The 19,624-nt window shown below is 33.6% G+C and overlaps 2 protein-coding genes across 2 annotated transcripts; one reads left to right on the top strand and one right to left on the bottom strand.

Moving 5' to 3' along the window:
* Positions 1-2,048: 2,048 nt before the first annotated feature.
* On the bottom strand, positions 2,049-8,497 carry LOC128984970 (TPR repeat-containing protein DDB_G0287999-like). Its single transcript, XM_054404341.1, has 3 exons — positions 8,450-8,497; positions 3,545-3,647; positions 2,049-2,521 (listed from the first exon to the last, which is right to left on the bottom strand). Exons 1-3 carry the CDS (start codon positions 8,462-8,464, stop codon positions 2,049-2,051), a joined length of 591 nt encoding a protein of 196 aa, XP_054260316.1. The 5' UTR covers positions 8,465-8,497.
* Positions 8,498-10,439: 1,942 nt separating this feature from the next.
* On the top strand, positions 10,440-18,711 carry LOC128984191 (uncharacterized). The gene is made up of 4 exons (XM_054403486.1): positions 10,440-10,582; positions 15,080-15,182; positions 16,046-16,537; positions 18,485-18,711. Exons 1-4 carry the CDS (start codon positions 10,448-10,450, stop codon positions 18,568-18,570), a joined length of 816 nt encoding a protein of 271 aa, XP_054259461.1. The 5' UTR covers positions 10,440-10,447; the 3' UTR covers positions 18,571-18,711.
* Positions 18,712-19,624: the final 913 nt, after the last annotated feature.

Raw genomic sequence — 19,624 nt, 5'->3', positions numbered from 1 at the left:
TTATAAACGGTCAACGTTGATACAAAATGTCTTAAATTAAAAAAGAATACATACGATACTATTGAGCCTTATTTACATAAAATTAAATAATTTCCTCATTTTATGTTAGCTGACAAATGTAAACATGATTTTGTAAACTTTGCGATAGAGGTAAAGTAGTCGTTTATGGTCGTCTCTTCTGTGTGTCTTGCAGAGTCCTTTACTTCGGGTCCCACTGATAATCGTCATTCTTAGATGTGTTGAATGATGTCGATGTGATTAAATGGCGGCTCTAGAAAATAAAAACAAATCTAAATTCACATTAACATTCAAATTTACTGGTATCTCACTGAACATATGGAGAATCGGCTGTATAGAATTTGTATAACACTTTTTATATAACTACAGTAAAGAAAACATCATACTTTGGACCCGCAACTCTTTAGGACCTATAACAAGAAAACGTTGAGCTATGTCTACCAGTTATATACTGTAGAATAAATTTAATTGCCATCAAGGTGTATATTTAATAATAGCCTCTTTATTACATTTTTTAACAAACTTTTTGATTTTTATCAATGTCGGTTTAAAATTTACAGATTTGTTTCCACATTTTTGAAATTGGTGTTTTTCACATAGGCCTAAATAAACTTTTGAAATGTCCTCATTTTAGCTAGGGGTGAGATGCCCCCCTTGGGTTTACGTCATTGCGTTTCTTTTGACCCCTCATTTTGAATGGTTTGTCAAAAGAAATGCAATGACGCAAACCCGAGGTAGATATTTTACCCCTAGCCTAAATGGCGGGTATTTTAAAATTTGATTTCTGTGAAAAATCACCCATTTTGGAATACCCGCCATTTTGGCTAAGGGTGAAATGTTCACGTCGGGTTTGCATTGTGTTTCTTTTGACAAGCCCTTCAAAATGATGGGTCACTCAATAGAGGTGGTTGTAGTGGTGGGCTATTTGAAAAAAGTCACCCCTACTCCCTACCCTGTTAAGGTGGTTAAGCAATTGTATTATATAAAAGATTTCGCAACCTTTGTTAAAAATCAATGCCACAAACAGAATATTTCTATCTATTTCGGTTTAAAAAATACAGATTTGTTTCAATACTTAATTTACACGCTGTATAACTAGGAGACCAGTAATTGTTTATGATTATATCGTTTTATTTTGTTAAATGAGGCTTGAAATGACTCAAATAACAAGAAAAAATTTAACAACTAAAAAACTATAATTCAAAGAAGCAGGGTAACCTACACCATTAAGATTAATTACCAACATTGTAAACCTGTTTAAAATGGATTATAGAACCTACAGTACATACAAAAAGCATTTTTAAAAAGCATTTAATGTTCCTGTTTTAAGTTTGCAAAGCATTTTTATAAATTCACCTAATGGCTAATAACAGTACGTTGAAGCACGTAATCTCAAGTGATGGAAGATACAGTGGGAATAGTATTCTGTTAAAAAACATTATGTAGTATGTGTTATGTAGTAGCATTATGTATGTGTTCAGGATGTTGTTCGTTCCAGAGTGAGTGGTCCGAACCGAAGTCGTAGCAGTTATAGCTATCAGTGTAAGTACAAATATTAAAAGAGAGTTCTTAAAAAGGATTATGTCACGATTCCATACCATGTATAACTCCTACAAATAGCAAAATCCCGTGTTTCCAACATTTTACTGCTTAGTAAGAGTTAATTTGAGCATTAGAGTATCTAATTCAAATAACAAAAATATGATAATATTTGTGATTTTTTTACTTTAGTAAATTTAAATAGTAAATTAAAAGTAAGGTTTTCTCAAGGTGTAACATATTAATCAAAACACACCAAGTCAGTGACTTCACCCACAAACCATCAAACTATCCAATAAAATGGGTTAATTACGTTAAGCTTAACACTTTTAGATATTTTCAAGTCGAAATACTCTAAGTCAAAATAAAGTGAAAAGACGATTGATTAAGTCCATACTGAATCATGGCATGTCAATCACCTGTAATCCGCAATCTCTGTACTATTTAGCTACTCATATCATTTTTATAAACAGAACTACGACGATTAACTATCAAAGTGAGTAGGTCAACCCACCTTTGTTCGCATATTCCCCGCACATCTTCCCCAAGTTCTTCTCAAAGAAAGAATTCAAATTCGAGTAATAGTAACGTTGTCCCATATCATGTTTACAAATTTCTTCGTTCTTGGCATTAACTTTTCCATCCTTCTTTGGGGCGTGTACAATGATTTCATCCAATTCTACCACTGCATTATCATATTTGGAGGTCTTAGGGGCTTGCAGAATCTCCTTTGGTTGGATGTTCTTGGGAACTTCTGAAACCTCCGGGTGGGCGCCGCTACCGAAGCAACAGAAGGATGGAGGCTGCGAGTTGTTGTTGTTGGTACGGTCCCCGTTGTTGTTGTTGTTGTTGTTGTCGTTGTTGTGTTCCTGAGCTCGTTCAATGTCATCAGAAGGGGTTGCGTTTCGAATAAATACCCTGATGATGCAGGTGGCTATGTAGTTGTACAAAGGTGACATCAGGTCTGTGAAAACAAAACATCATTGGTAAAAAACTACAGTAGCAAGTTCGTTTGATTTGTAAGTTTCGTCATAAGTCATAATTTAACCAGTAAATTCTACTATTGTTGGTGATTTACGGAATGTTATTGTAATCAATCTTCATTAGGTTTTTTTCATTTTTACAAAAAATAAGTTACATTGGTACCAATTATTCCGTGAAAAGCTCCTGTGACAATTCTTTGAATAGGCTAGTCTTTTTATACTCATAATCGTTAAAATAGTCTATACTGTAAAACAGTAACATAATTGTGTCTTCTTTAATATTGATATACTTGTGGAAATGGAAATATAAATCATTTTAGAAAGAAGTAACTGTCAGAATAGATGTCAGTGTGATAAATCTACAAAATAATTCCGTACAAGACAGTATCGCCATGTATGGAATATACTAATTTGGTTTACAGTATTTGGTATTTTGATTAGGAGATCTTAGTTATTTTGATCATTTTGTTTAGTGTCTGCGTCAATGGCCTTCCATGTTAATACATCAAGAACACTCAAGTTAATTTAAAACGTCCTACATTGTGGCTAATATATTTTTAGAGAATCTCAAACATACGTGCTTAACCTGTGTTACAAAACACGGATTATATAACGGAAACGGTATGGCTCATAAACATAAACAAATGACGCCACTAGCCTGAAACGAAACAAAGTTTTTATCTCAAAGGGGAATTACATCAATCAATTATATATCTCAATTAAAGAGACCCCCCTAGGAGGGGGAAACCCTATGTGAGTTACCTAGTTTGACACCTAGAAGCATCGGTCCACCCAAAGCATTAAAAAGGGATATAAAGCAGAAAAAGGATTTCGCGGTTATTAATTAGTTTAAATTCGGGCCAGTGACGTAATTTATTTATTCGTGGGCTATCTACATCGTTATCCGTTATAATATCCGTATTACCTAAGCAGGAAAAAAAACCATAAGCCCTAAAACGTAATTCAAATCAATAAATAACAACGAAATATAAGATTATATATACCAATATAGTATTTCCAGTAGACGAGACAGTGCAGCATGATGAACAAATCCATGCTGACGAGTATAATTGTGGCATAATCCACAATTATTGACTTCCAGTTTGCCTAAAAACACACAAATGATTAGTGTAGAGGGTGGCCGAGCTTTCCTGGAAGGAATATGATGATCAATAACTCTAAAGATCCCCTCGTTACATACAATTTCTTTCTCAAAATATGTCTTCATGATTGCTATGATCTTACGTTCGAAAATGTAACTTTTTATTTCACATTCTGTGTTACGATATAACTAAATTATTCACCCGAAATCTGAATTTTTAATTCATTAAAAAGTAACATTTTGATGATAGAAATACATGATATAGTAATAAATGTAATTACAAAAGTATTTAGCTTGAAACACTGACTTCAAAGAAGAATACCTAATGGTATCCATCGCCACCGGTACTAAAGAACCATCGACGTATATAACTATACTTATTTCATTCCAACGGCAAATAACCAATACTTATAGGATGCATGATGCAACATGGCTACATACAAAGAAAAAAATACGGAGAATACAATACAGAAATATACAGAAAATACAAATAAAGAAATATGCTAAGAAATATAGAAATGCTATAAAGAAATATAGAAATACAGATACAGAGATACAAATAGTATATGTGCAAAATGCTTGATATTCAATAAGATTACGAGAAATTAAAAGAAATACAAAACAAGCAGAAATGACTATTTACAGTGCAAAGAGACTTTCAATCCACCGAATCAATCAGCTATAGGCCAGGGAACAGCGAGCATCCGTCTTCTGATGTTAGCTGAACTATCACAGAACAGGTCGCCTGTGTCGCAGAGACCATTCCCAAGCCTCATCGTCCTTGCCCAGCGGACCATGCAAGTCGTGGGATCGCTGATAATGGCGCCTGCTAAACTTCGATGACGCTCAAAAAACTCACGACGATCACAACGAATCGTCAACTTAGAAACGCAGTGTTTGCAACAACAGACAGTAAAGGAAACTAATAATAAGATGGGCATCAATAATCTCCAAATATTCTCCAAAGGAATAAATGAAGGCGAGCTCACCCCTCCCCCACCTAAACTACTAATAACGCGAAAAAATAGAAACCAAGATCACCATGTTCATTCAACAGTATCAACTCAGGTGGCTACACAGTAGGCCTACTTTTCAAAATAACGAACGGCTGAGCCACAGACAAAATATCAGTTTGGCAGGTTCCAGGTATCCATATGGATACCGTAACACTGAATGTGTTAAGGATGTATAATGTTCTAAGTTTATTTAATTTTCTACTTATTTTTCTAATTTATTTAAGTTTTAAACTGTCACCTGATTAAAATATATTATAGACTTTCTTTAGTTAAAAGTTAGAATAAATCGCCCACTATTTACTGTAGATGTCTTATAAGTATTTTAAACTTAATTGTAACTCTTATAGGATACAGTATTACTTTTGATGTTAATTAAACAAACCACGTCTTGGGTTGTTGCAATCAATATTTGCATTTTTGAATTTTTGTTTCTTAAACCACAGAGACGTAAGGATAATATAAAGCCTAAAATTAGAGTGAAAAGTTTCAATTCAACGCAAGTGTCACTCAAATTTCGACGGTAAGGATATTTTTTCGATACTGATACACAACAATTTACATACGAATGTGAATGTGCAATTGATGTTATTTACTTTTGAATAATATTTTACCTACGACCGTTTTTTAAAGTAGCCATTTCAGTCCAGTTCTTAGAATTGAAAAGTTTCACTTTACAGCTGTTTACTTTCATATCAGCATATTGTTTTTCTCATATCAACACAGGTAACGGACCAATGAGGTTCAAGTATTGAGAGAAAAGAATTAAAATTGTAATGCTTCGAACGTCATCAGCTGATCAGTTGACCAATTTAATTGTTGATCCGACTTGTTCATGTTGATACTCGCGTATTCTTAATAATTAAGTTGGTGGAAGTCCAAAAATAAATGAAATATTTGCCGAATTGTACCTGATACAATATTATTTATAGTAAGAATGCTGCTAGCAATGTATTTAACGAAGTTTAACAAACACGTAATTACAGGAAATCAGCTGATTATACAACAAGTCGTTGCATCACATTCAGTGCCAATGACAATACACGAAAACATAACCTCTCTAAAAAGTTATCATTAGTGATTGTTAGTAATTAAATCCAGATTGATAGTAGAAAAACGGTCGTAGGTAAAGTAGTGTACGCAACTCGCGTTAAGTCTTTACGACACTCGTAGAAGTTTTTAAGGCACTCGCCAAGGCTCGTGCCTTAAATTTTCTACTCGTGTCGTAAAGACTCACTTAACGCAATCGTTGCGTAAACTACTATTTCATAATTTTGTGGGTTTTAAATTTGTTTAACTATTTCAAAAGTACAACCAGTAAACAAGTAAAGGTTTTAGATGTTAGTCATACATTTTCCAGCATTAAAACATGCTAATACAATGGTTTATTTTTAAATTGTTTGACCCTTTAAAGTTTAGACTGTCAAGCTAAGTTTACACTAGCATGTAGCAGTGGCGCCACTAAATCGCGCCAGTTTTAGTGTCATGACACTAGCGGTTTACACACAAAAGGGAGTGTTCAAGCCATGCCACTGTTAATGACGCTATTTTCATGGAGACACTAGATTTTTTTTGCACAGAAATGGTTGGTTTTATTTTGTAGCTGTTGTCTCTTATACAATTTATACAACAAATAACATCAAAGTAAAGTAAAGGGATTACCTTCAAAATGTCCGATAACATTGAGAGTGTTCGGAATGTGTTAGGAACAGCGATTGATGTGGTTAGTGAAGAGTTATTGGAGGAAGCACGTGACATTGTGAGTCGGATTAAGCCCGACTAATTAATTAATATAAAATTAAACAAAGATTATACTAATTAACACCGAAAAAACACGTTTATACAGAGATCAAGCAAGGTAAACAAATGAAAATTGAGCTAGACGTCCGTCACTAGCACGGGAACTGTGGTTTACACGGGCCACCGCAAGTGACGCGTCAGTACAGATGGCGCGTCAGTCGCTACTGGCGCCACTAATATTTGTCAAAACATATATTTGTGGCGTCACTCCAGTTGGTTCGCCACTGCGCCTCTCCACTAAAAATGGCGCGTCATTAGGGGTTTACACGGTCCATTTTTGGCGCCACTTTGAAGCCAGTAAAAGTGGCGCCACTGCTACATGCTAGTGTAAACTTAGCTTCACTTTTGTTATTTGCATGCCTACAAATTACTCCAAAGACCACTTGATTCCACAGTGACAACTTGTCGCTGGAATATAATGAACAGCTGCTGAGTGCTGAATAGTTTCTTCATCTCTCTGAATTTCCGTTGCCAATAATTCCCACTACTCGAGGCGTCTTCAACATCTTCTGCAAACACTATTTTTACAGCATTGGTGTAAAATTATAAACCATAGCAACTCTTTAGTACTGTTCTGCGTACAGATTTTTGACCATGCATACAGGCAATTTCCCTTGGCAGCAAATATATTTTGTTTCAGTTGATGTCCTTATTTGTATATATTATGGCCACATTCATAGCTATTTGTCCTATGGTACCTCACTGTGGGTCAACAGTTTTTATGCTAACAGGTTGCTTTTTACTTTACAAAAGAAGGCGGTGAGGTTAATTTGTAGTGTGAATAGAAGAACACACTGTAAGCCCCTTTTCGTAAGTCTTAACATTCTCACATTTCCATCCTTGTATGTTTTGGCAAGTTTGTTGTTTGTAAAAGAAAACATTACTCACTTTGAAAAGATATCTGATGTTCACAACTATTGTACTAGATCTAAAGATAATCTGTCAACACTAAGGCATAAGTATACAGCCACTCAAAATAGTTTTGAGTACCAAGGTGTTAAAATGTACAATTTCTTGCCTGCATCCATCAAAAACCTGTGTGTTTTAAAATTCAAACATGTTTTAAAAACTACTCTAGCCCAGGCTTGCCTGTATAAACATGAACTTTGGTTTAGAGTTTTAGATATTTTAGTTGCCAGAGCCATCTTGATTGTTTTGTTTTTCTTTTGACGATTGTCATGAACTTTGTACATAGTTTTAACGACAATAAATCATTTCATTTCATTTAATTTATTCGGGATTAAAATGGTATTAATCTCCAGTCATTTTCATAAACATATTGTACACAATTATTCTAAATTTAAATTAATTTAATGACTCTTTACGTTTGTACATAATACTATGGGAAATACAGATTTTTATTTCATTTAGGCCTCTTGATACGAAAAATTCGAGTCAAATTTGACCTTGGCGTTTGGTGATAATATGGACCTAATGTCAATTAAACTCTTCGTTTAAATGAACACATGCCCTACAGTATGCATAGTTTGATTGCTTTTAACTTGGAAAAACTACATTTTGATTGTAAATTGTTTAAGATAGTGGAAGTTAAGACCTCTCTGGAGAGTAGTCTTTCTTTAAAAATATTTTTTTCATTTCACACTTACAGGCAAAAACAGCCCATTAATTTCCAAGCTGTACTTATGTTTTGTATGAATTTAGGCTATGAAGCTAATTAACACGTTTATTCTTATTCCATTTCTGAAAAGTACTCCATTCGGCTCAATGAATTGTCATATAAATGATCTAGTTCTTAGAGAGATTGTCGAAACTAAAATTTTCATCCTGTCAAACAAGAAAATAAATATTGTTCAGTATCAACAATAAAAAACAATTATAATGAAATAAAACCAACCTAACAAACCAAACTTGCTGTAACATTTCAACATTCCCTTTGATAGCCTATTACGCATGTATTTCTAAACCTAACCTTAACCAAACTGCAACCATCTAAGCCTCTTAGGAATAAAAATAAAAATTAACTGTTTACGTACATCAAGGGGATCCATTTTGCCTAGAAGTTCTGTTCACCCGTGTTCAGGGAGCACACCGCACAAACAAAAACCGCATAAACAAAAACAACGAACGACGAATGACTTGACTTGAATCAGTCGAATGAGCGAATGAGCTATGTTGTGATTTGACAGTCGAGTCAGGTGAGTCGAGAGTCGAGCCTCAATGCAGCCAGTGATGCCACCGTCTCGGGACAAATTTGCCCTGCAAAACTTCAGATACTATATAAAGTGTATTTTTATATTGATTACTGCAACGACTTAATAAATCCTGATCCTCTTAACTTATAATGTACATTTTGTAGAAATACCCCACAGAAAATCGACTGACAGTTAGTTCTACACTTTCTAAACTAAAACGTGTACGTATGCGACACGATGTAAAAAAATATTGTATCGCTCGTGATAACAGCTCAAACATAGATAGCTACCACTAAATATTACAAGTTATGTGTTATCACCTGATTTCTTATTACTATTTTTTAATCGTATTAATCTAAACTAGTTGTTATTATTGTGCTTTGTAACAGGGTGAGGAAACAGAGAAGATAGAGGGTCTCTAAATCTATTGTAAACCAGCTACAGACTTACCAATGATTATTGATTACAAAGGATCAACTGTACTGATCCAATGGACTGTACTGCTTATTTTAACGAATATCCATTTAAATTATCTATTTGGAAAATTAAGAGGTTAACTCAGGAGAAAAGTAAACAAACAATTTGTAAAGAAATACCCCTGCCGCAGCAAACCTGCAAACTAAGCGAATTTCCATTTACCTGGCTGGATTTCTACTAAAATGTTCCCTAAAAATTGTCAGATTTATTTCCTAACTAAACAAAAACATTAATTTTAGTGATTACTTAGGTTTGCTACTACAAGGAAGATATTGAGGTGTGTTTTTCATTGCAATGTTGATAGCTTAGAAGTATTAAATAAACAAAATTTCCAAATTTGGTTGAAACATATCCATAAAATACAACAGTTTATTTATTCTCCATAAGAGTGACACGGGAGTTTTAAAAATACAGTATACAATTTTTAAATGATCTCCGTAACCTTTGGGCATACAACAACGCGTCAATATACCAAATTATTTCTTTTATTAAGCTTTACAAAATGGTTTGGAGAGAAATTATGAAAATTTGTGTTTTTTGGGTCAAAAATAGGAAAAATCCATTTTTACCACATAAAACCTCCCATAAATCCCCGTTCCCATAGTCCAATTAATTATGCTGGTTCGCGAACTCGTTCGAATAAACGTAGGTTTACACGTTTGTACCAAATTCAATTAAAATCGGGTCATTTTTGTTCGAGTTATATAATATAATATAGTTATTCATATGCCTATATAATTATATTATATTAATGAATTTAAACGGATGGTGTTTTTGGCCTCTGGGGACATCAAAACGAAAAAGTAAATCGGTCCCGGGTCTAGGTCTTATCATGAGACTTACGGTAATAAATAAAAACAATAAAACAAATGTAACTGCTGACCAGCTGACCCACATTAAATATTTTAATGTGCTTGAATACAGACCTGTGCCCTTAGGAGAGAGTCAATAAAAAAACTGAAATTTTTTGTGGTTTTCTCAAAACTTCATGGTCCTTATTATCTTTATATTGAGTTTTAGGCTATAATGTACGTTATGTATTTGAAATTTTCATAGTGATGTTTTATGATTTATAAGGAAACAGTTCAGTTAACAATTAACGTCACAAATTACAGAAACTAATAGTGAAACATTTCATATAATATACAGTAAGAATAGTAAGATCATTTTTTTCTCGTGGCTAGAGTGGCACACCTGCTTGACAGCTGAGCTAGGAGCCCGCCATAACATAACATCTGACTGTCATGTCTCTACCTCCACTCCAGTCCTCAGTTGTGTATTATATAGCCCCGCCTCCTGCCACAGCTGAGTGTAGTGTCTCAGTTAGTCTGTTAGTTTGAATGTCTGTACCTTGTATCGCGCATGAAGATGAATACATTCAATGAAGAAGTCAACGACACAGACCTTCTAGATTACATGGACATGTCTCCTCCCCCTATCTTCAACAACACACACCTTCCGGACTACATGGACGAGCCTCTCCCTGACCATAAAAAGGTAAATTTCAGTTTATACATCTGACGACTTTAAAATTATTGTATTTACTATAGAGGGGATGTTTTTAAAATTAAAAACCATAAATAAGTGACATATGCTAGCCTAGTAAGGCAGATTTGCTTTATTGTTAGTTTTGTTCCTACTGTATATTAGTTTTGTTGTGAACATAAATTATGCGGTATTTTAAAACTTACATTCGAATGTTTTTCATTAATAAGGTATTGCTGTGATTCAATTATTTGGGCAGCTTGAGTCTGAAGTATTTCTAAAAATTCGTTATTATTGAAATGTATTTTAAGACAATAGTAGTTTCGATTGAGTGTTTGATTTTTAATATGTTACACTTAAGCTATTTATGAGATTTATCAATTGCAGAACTGGTAGCTTAAAGTTTATACAATATCGATATAACTGTATATTGGACTTCTTTTGTTATTTCCAATGCAATCAGTGGCGTCATTTCACCAAATCGTTGGGGGGGGGGCAAATACCGGGGGGTATGGGGGTATAGAATACCCCGCAGCAAACAAGGGGGGTCAGGGGGTCCTCCCCCGGAAAATTTTGCAGTTTTGAAACAAAAAAAGAGGGGTTTAAGCTTATTTTAATTGTCAAAAGCACGTCAAATAAAAACAGAATTATGAGTAAAATTTATTTAAATTTAGGCAGAAAGTTCATGAAACTAAGAATTATTGACAACAGACAGAAACACAATAATTTTATGTTGGTAAGTTTGTTATCTAAGAAACGTGATCAATAGTTCCATGATGTATTAATATAATGTTTGTTATTAGATTCATGACCAATTTCTCTTGTACAACATTTAGCAATGAATATTTCAATGAATTGTTCATAGCCTATAGTTTATAACAGTTTATTTTGGTTTTTAAATAAAATACAAGTATTTAAGAACTAAAAGTAAAAAAAAATTTATCACCAATAAAATAATTTGACACAAAAGTACAAAAGGTTCTATTTAACTATTATAAATTGGTAGTCCACAATGTTAAAAAAATTACGTAAAATTTATACACATGTATAATTTTAATGCTTGAATAATTCATTAAAGTAAATGACAAAGCAATGCTTCTAAAACATCTGAATTTTTATGTATACTGTATATATAAACTAGAAGTAAGTGGTTTATCGTACAGCACCAAACAGAAAAAGTTAATGAATAACAAAACTACTAATTTATGTAAACTCAAAATGTGCTATCTAAGACAATAAAACAATAATAATTTTTTCCTACAGTTACCTAACAATGTACATGTTCTCTCACTGATTTGAGAAAGCAAAGTGGCCAATTCACTCATCAGTGAGACAATGTTAACATTGTCTCACTCTAATTACTTTGTCTCACTCCAGATTTGCAACGTGAAGGCACGAAATAGTGAGCGCGTAACATGCAGTCAACGTCGTATGCGCGCGAAATACGTTGGCAGCACTGGCTGTAAATCAGCTGGTCAGCTGTTGTACTGTTGTATTTGTCATTTCACGTTAAATTTTATATTAAAAGTTCACTTCTGTGTAAAAATAGGTTATGTTTATTCACCAATTTATTTGTTTTATGGTAACTGTAGGAAAAGTATAATGTGCAACTCGAGTTCAAAGTACAATTGCCTCACTCGAGAAACCATTCCTCACTCGCCTACGGCTCGTGAGTAAGGATTTCTCTCGAGTGAGTCAATTGCTCACTTTTCTCACTAGTTGCACAATAGTTATTTGTGCAACTAGTGACAAAAGTGAGCAATTGACTCACTCAAGAGAAATCCTTACTCACGAGCCGTAGGCGAGTGAGGAATGGTTTCTCGAGTGAGGCAATTGTACTTTGAACTCGAGTTGCACATTATACTTTTCCTACAGTTACCATAAAACAAATAAATTGGTGAAGAAACATAACCTATTTTTACACAGAAGTGAACTTTTAATATAACATTTAATGTGAAGTGACAAATACAACAGTACAACAGCTGACAAGCTGATTTACAGCCAGTGCTGCTAACGTATTTCGCGCGCATTCGACGTTGCCTGCATTTACGCGCTCACTATTTCGTGCCTTCGCGTTGCTCATCTGGAGTGAGACAAAGTAATTAGAGTGAGACAATGTTAACATTGTCTCACTAATGAGCGATTTGGCCACTTTGCTTTCTTAAATCAGTGAGAGAACATGTACATTGTTAGGTAACTGTAGGAAAATAACTATTGTTTCAAATTACTGTACAAGAATATACAGATTTTTGTCTGCTGTGCTTTTTAGGATTTGACAGGAGAAAATATTTGTATATTGGCTAGTACAGCATATTTTTTTCTCTAGCCCAGGATCCAGGGGGGAAAACGCCCCCCTTGCCCCCCCCTGCCCCCCCCCAAATGACGCTACTGAATGCAATTGTTATCTTTTCATTCTGCTCATGTGCTTAAACATATTATTTTGGAAATGGTGTATCCGTTGAAATGAATAAATAAATGAAACAATCTGATGTGTGAAAGATTAATTCGGTTGTTCTGTGATTGACGACTCTCTTGTTATGGTTAAAAGGTTTCTATCTGCTGTACTGCTCCGAAAGAATGTGACCGTTCCAAAAGTCACCGGTTTGAATTAAGTGCTCAATATTGCGTAATATTAGCTTCAACAATCCACTAACAGCTTTTACTACTGTTATATTGGAATAAAAAAAACGCATGTACAACCGTTTCGCAGTCGACACCTTTATTTGAACGTTTTTTATAATATTTAAATTATGGCAAAATTTAACTTTCTGGATATACTTAAAATATATGCATTGCTATTTCGTCAAAATTTTCGAATTTGAGTGTTGAAGCCCAATTGACTTGACTTTGGGGCCAATTGGGCCCTCCTGACGCAAAAAATCATGAGTTTTCAAGGTGATGTCTGTGTGTGTGTTAGGGGTCTCAATCCCGGGATTTCGGTGGATTTTTGATACCTAGAAATCCCGGGATTGACGTCTTTTAAACCCGGGATTAACGGGATTTCAAAACCTATGTTTATATTTATTTTTTGTGAATTTGAGGAGTTTTTCTTATGAAAAATAAAATAATAATACGTAAAAACACATTTGAAACAAATATACTGTTTATTTTTAGGACGATAAATATATATGAAATATGGTATTAATTGTGATCTATTTGGATTAGACAATTTAATTATCATCACACTCAATAGACAAACGTAGTGTAAATATATTTAATTATGTTTCATGTTTTAGACGAATTGGATTTACTTTTTGTAAATCTTATTAAATTAGTTAATTACAGTACGCCTAGGTTATTTTAAGTTTTACTTTTGACATTAACGCAAACAACGCAATTGACGTGTGAAAAACATAGCATGGTAATCGGCAATTTTCTCAATAACATTATAGGTCTAAAAATTAACTATAAACGCATTATTATTATTATTTCATTATTAAGATTGCTTATTTATGGTCTAAAACTTTATCTTTGTATTTCGTTTTTAGTGTGGTTATTAAATATTTTACAATCCTAAATTAGGTATTTTGTACACACGTTACTAGAGGCCTCTCGCCGACACTATGTCGGACCGAAGGACCGACCACATTCCAATAGTGAACTATTGGACCTTTCAATAAAATTATGGATATCATCAAGGTGTTGTTTGTTCACACGAAAATATTTTCCTAATTGACCGGTCTGGCAGTTTATTAGATAAAAATTTCTCTCCATGGCTTAGTAGCCTATTTTATGTAATCACATTTGCAAAAACATTTTTACGTTTTTCGGTTAGCGAATAGAGTAAAACTAAATTATTCAACTGACAATCAGATTCAGTTAAGAAGTACGACCAAAGCTAGGAACCCTCTATCACAGAAAATATTTTTCTGTGCATCTATCCGCCTCGCTTCAATGTGCGGTGACCAGGAGGTGACACGAAAAATTCCTCGCTCCCGCCTGCACCTAGCCTGCATCCAATACTTCGATGCATCTCGCCTCGCTTCAATGAAAAAAAAAAAATGAAATGAAAAATGATTTATTTAGTCAGGCAAAGTTAGGACCACATGGCCCTCTCTTACACTTAACCTGTTTATACAAATCCAAACATACATATAAAACAAAACAATGTACAAATACATGTTCAATGTGCGGCGGGCCTTCCGTTGCAATGCCTGGCTGTGCACACTCTTGGATAAACGTCTGATCTCGCATATTCTGTTGAGGCAATGTGTGGCGGTGCTCCAAAAAGAATGTTCCGTTGAGGCACAACTAGCTATGCATGTATGCGACCAATTAGACACTGTTTTGAAAACACCATTTTGAAAGGAGCTGGTCTAAAATAATAAATAGCCGAGGCAATGCTCCAAAAGATACATTTGCATAAGGTACTGCTAAGAAATTTACTGGCCCGGTAAAAGTTTTTAATTGAAGAAACTTTTAGTTTTATTGATCGTTATATAGGCTACTTTCCAGGAAATGTTGGCTACCATGTAGCGTAGTCTACAGTTAATCATTTACGTGTTTCAGTCAATGAATGCTGATTACTACTTCAGACTTATCAACATGCTTGTCTTCCTCATGCTTGTGATCTGCGTTCTGAATTATGTCGCTTACTCAAAATCATTCAGAGGTACAGTACAAAAATTTAAAGCTTAAAACTCTAAAGTTTGTGACTTCTTATTGATTTACATTACAATTCGATAAGTTACGTTTTTTATCCTTGCAAAGGTGCAAAACGTGATTACGTTTAAACTAAGAACCAAGCAAATGAACAAAGTTAAAATATCAACCAAAATCAATACAGCGATCTTTTGTAGCTTAACTATTAAGGTTTTGTGATATCTTGACTCAAAATTCAACTGTATTGAACGTAAAATATAGCAAAAATTTACAAGTCCATCCAGTCAAAGTACAATCGAAAACAATATATTACTACAGAATAAATTGTGAGTCTAAAGATATATACCACTGCCCAGTCCAAGGAGGCTGATGGCCATCTTGGATTATTTCAAACAGCAGTTGTACCCCTCAAAATATTTGTTCAAATACCAAATTGATAGTAATTTGAATATCTAGGACACTATGATATAAAGTCATTTTCTTGGGGTTTTATAATTTTATTGTTTTCAATGAGAGTCCTTGGAAGTTGACAGCCCCCTTAAACATTTGCCCGACATAAGAGCAATGTTCATTTCAAATAGTCATGGAAGGGTTATTTTTATGGAAACAATAATTGATGAAGAAGGATAACAATATAATAATATTAAACATCCGAGTGATCTGTTTATAGGAGAATTTTAATACAACATACAACAAATTGGAAAAATATTTGAAAACACGTAGAAGCAGTAAAAGAATAAACAGAACGACGTACATACATTACCGGCAAACACTACAGCACTACCACAAACACAGTATAGCTGAACTATGGTGAGATAATGCCTTATGACAAAAAACGAGCTATATGATTTCATCTCCATTGTTTTTTCACAGATCTGATACACGCTTTCTACAATTTCCTTCACCACAGCATCACCAGCATATTTGTTTCGGTCGTAAGACCTTCTACTGACATTGAACGATCTCCGACCAGAATAGATCCCTCGTGGTCCTTCAACAACGACATCTTCGATGAACTCATCATCGACAACGAGGACGTTAACAACTATCTGCCTCCGTCCTTCAACAACTTCCGTGGCGGCTTTCGCTCTGAGTCTTCAGAAGTTACCAAGAAAAATATTCAATTTAAGGAGAATATGCAAGCCCCTGAGACCTCCATTGAGAATGTTGAATCAATGAAAGATCTGTACGAAATCATTGTGAACACCCCAGAGAAAGATGAATGTGTTAACGAAAAAAGGGAAGAAATTGGTGAACATGATTTCGAACGAAACAATGCTTTCGACGAAAAGGTTGTTATATTGAAGAAGAAACTAGCTACAGTGCCTGAGAACAGCGAGGTGGACCTGCGTAACGTAGATGAAGGTGGGTAACTTGAATTTAACTTAGGTAACTTAAAAATTAATTTTTTACTGCATTTGACTAGGATTGTCTTCGAATTAGGGAAAGCCAGTTAAGCGATCACGTTTATGATATTTTTTTCTTAATGTAAGAAATTAAAACAATGTCTATAAAGAAATAAAACTAGGATGAAATCTTATTAATTGAAATGATCAATTTGTGTTACAATATTTCTAACATCCATACTACAGGGGGAGTTTTAATTGTCTATTTAATTGTCTATTAATCACATTTCAAAATGCCGATCCAAGATGGTGGCAAAAAATTACATCCGTCATAACCAAGTGAAAATAGGTTGACAATGACTGGGGTGTATTCTTATCTTTATCTAGCACTATTTTGAGGTTATGGTCTTAGTTTGTAAGTGCACAATGTTAAAATGGGCTAAAGTCATAAAATATCTTTATAACTTTGGAATGGATCAATATGTCTAAAAACGGATTGTGGCATAGGATACTATTATTATTTTCACATCTACATGAATGTGGATCAGGGTAAAAATTTTGTTTTAAATAATGGGTCACAACCCACCTTTACATTTGAAAAAAATATTTTGCATCCAATATGTTGAATCCAAGGCTGCGGCCGAAAATGACCACCTTATCAAAAGAAGTACTTACTATATCCAAATATACCAAATAGTGTTTGGAAGTGGATTTTGGATTGATATTTGAAAAATGTAGAAAAAAGTTGGAGGGGGGGGGACAATTAAAACTCACCCTGTATAAATCAAGTGTTGTAAGTAAAGAGTTGAGTAGAAATAATATTGGTGGATTTGACGGTTGAGCCTTTTTTCCTTGATGCAGAAGGCCTCGCTTTGCTCAAAAATATAACCTGTCCCTTTCTTACAGCAGATTAAAAAAAATTACAGTATTCATTTCTGCATCCTCAACCCATAGCGAAGCTCGGGCAGAGCAACTAGTACCTATGAGACTATTTTGAGATCAAATTCCTAATAACTCTATAAGTTTTTTGTATATAAATGAATGAATATACAATATACCCACTCTTTCATAATATTTCCTTACTAAATGGACTACTGGAAATATTATTAAAAAAAGGCTAACTTATTAACAACCAACCGGAATTCGTCAGAACTAATTTTTTATAACTAATCAAATTTAATGAAATTAAATTCATAATTATTCATCCAAACTCAATTTCCCCGAACATAATTAAAACGCAACATAATCAAACATAACACAACTTTATAACTATAAATTGTCCTTTATTTCGGGAAATCAAATAAATACAAATGCTAATGCCAATTACTCAATTGATCTAGATAAATAACTCATCGCTACTTAAATTTTTACCACAAATAAGTTGTCCACTATTTTCCCAAGTAACTAGCAATTTTATAACTAGTCATTACCAAGGTTTCATATTTTTACAGTGTTTCTAGGCAGATATTAACTTACATATTTTGAACCATGATTTCCTTTTCATACAAATTATAGCTATTATTGCATTGCTACTAAATGTAGATACTGTATATCAACTTTTTTCACATGTATTTGATTTTTCACCGGTGTACGTGTAGTGTACGAGTTGAGTTGGTGCCAATCAATTATTTCCATTAACCGGTTTGGCTTGGTCAATTTGATCTGAAGTACTGTATGAACATACGCCAAATAACACTTGTGAAGAAATATACTTACACTTATACTGTTGACTCACAAGACGGTAATCATTTAATTACACGTACGATGCTGAGCAAAAAGTCATTTTGTGACCAAAATAAAATAAAAATAATGCATTTTGTTACCGCGCTCGCTTTGTTTTTATACACATAACAAATCTGTATCATCTTTAAATACAGTAATGCTGTAAAAGGGTAAAGTTAGATTAAGGGGGTGTAAAGTTAGATTAGATTAAAATTTGTGATTTTTTTAATTGTGGTTTTTTCAGAGCCGACATTTGTTTACCGTATCCAACCACAGAAGGACCAAAAACCTAAGGACCATGGTGAGAAGGACGTGGAGTTCTTCATATAAAGGATCCAGAAAAACACTGAGAAGAATTCAAACCCAAATGGATCGCTCTAAATTTTTTTTTACCTCTATCGCGAAGTATCCAAATAATATTTACATAATTTTTGGCATTTAGTAAAGAATGTAATAAAATTATCTGTAAGAAAGGACTATGATATTTGTCTTTGGCATTTTCGTGATCTAGATTTTTATGATTTTGTTACTTTACTTTAAGTATTTCTCTATCGTAGCCGTTGAATTCTACTGTATCTCAGTGCGAACAAGAGTGTCCCTTGGTGTAGTTATTGTAGTTTTATATCTTTTCAATAAACATAACTAAGCATTAACTTATGTGTTTTAATTAATTCACAAAATAATTTAGTATTTTTCAAATCCTAATTTTAATTCGCCTAGAATAATAGTACATAAGAGCTTAATACCTAATACTTTACTTTGAAATGGCGACCATATGAATGCAATACTTGATGGGGATAAGTAAATCCTTTTTGGCTGTAAAATATTATAGTAGGCTTTTAATGAAAAATAATATTTTAAACTTCAATCCCCATTTTACAATGATTTTACGATACTTTAGGCACAAAATTTTGATTAGTTGTTTATATTTTTATATGATTTTTGCCAGGGTAAGAATTTTATAGTTTCTGTGTGACTCATTGACTATTGAAACAAGAAACGATTTCCCTCTAAATTCCAAGTAAACACTTATCATTAACAAAAAATATATTTAATATGCTGAGACGTTTTAGAAGAGAACTTTTAGAGCAGTCATTTGTGTACTATCCATCAATTGATGCAGTTTTTCTTGCGACAAAAAAAGTTGACCACTAGTCATCCAAATTTTTTTTAACTATTAAGTGACTGTTTCTATACTTAAAATATAATTAAATAATGCTCAGTAACACAGGTGTACAAAACGAATTATAAACACAACTGATGCCTATCAAAGGTACAGTAATTGAAAAATGATTACAGTAAAACAAAAGTTTCATTTATATCATACGTTTTTCCGACTCAACATGTTCTTCTTCAGCTATATCTGGTTCTTCTCAGAAATGCT

The sequence above is a fragment of the Macrosteles quadrilineatus genome, unplaced genomic scaffold, assembly GCF_028750875.1.
Source record: "Macrosteles quadrilineatus isolate MER2022 unplaced genomic scaffold, UCM_ALF_1.0 Scaffold_2__2_contigs__length_208266976, whole genome shotgun sequence".
NCBI lineage: Eukaryota > Metazoa > Arthropoda > Insecta > Hemiptera > Cicadellidae > Macrosteles > Macrosteles quadrilineatus.
Note: the sequence above shows the minus strand (reverse complement) of the source record. Positions and strands in the feature narration are given on the sequence as shown.

What these genes read in the sequence shown, in the direction of transcription:
- LOC128984970 (XM_054404341.1), bottom strand. An exon ending in CTACTGGAAATACTATATTG is followed by an intron (nt 2,522 to 3,544) that starts GTATATATAATC and finishes TTGTTTTCACAG; the next exon opens with ACCTGATGTCACCTTTGTAC.
- LOC128984191 (XM_054403486.1), top strand. Translation starts at nt 10,448, where the DNA reads ATGAAGATGAATACATTCAATGAAGAAGTCAACGACACAGACCTTCTA. An exon ending in CTCTCCCTGACCATAAAAAG is followed by an intron (nt 10,583 to 15,079) that starts GTAAATTTCAGT and finishes TACGTGTTTCAG; the next exon opens with TCAATGAATGCTGATTACTA. An exon ending in TTACTCAAAATCATTCAGAG is followed by an intron (nt 15,183 to 16,045) that starts GTACAGTACAAA and finishes GTTTTTTCACAG; the next exon opens with ATCTGATACACGCTTTCTAC.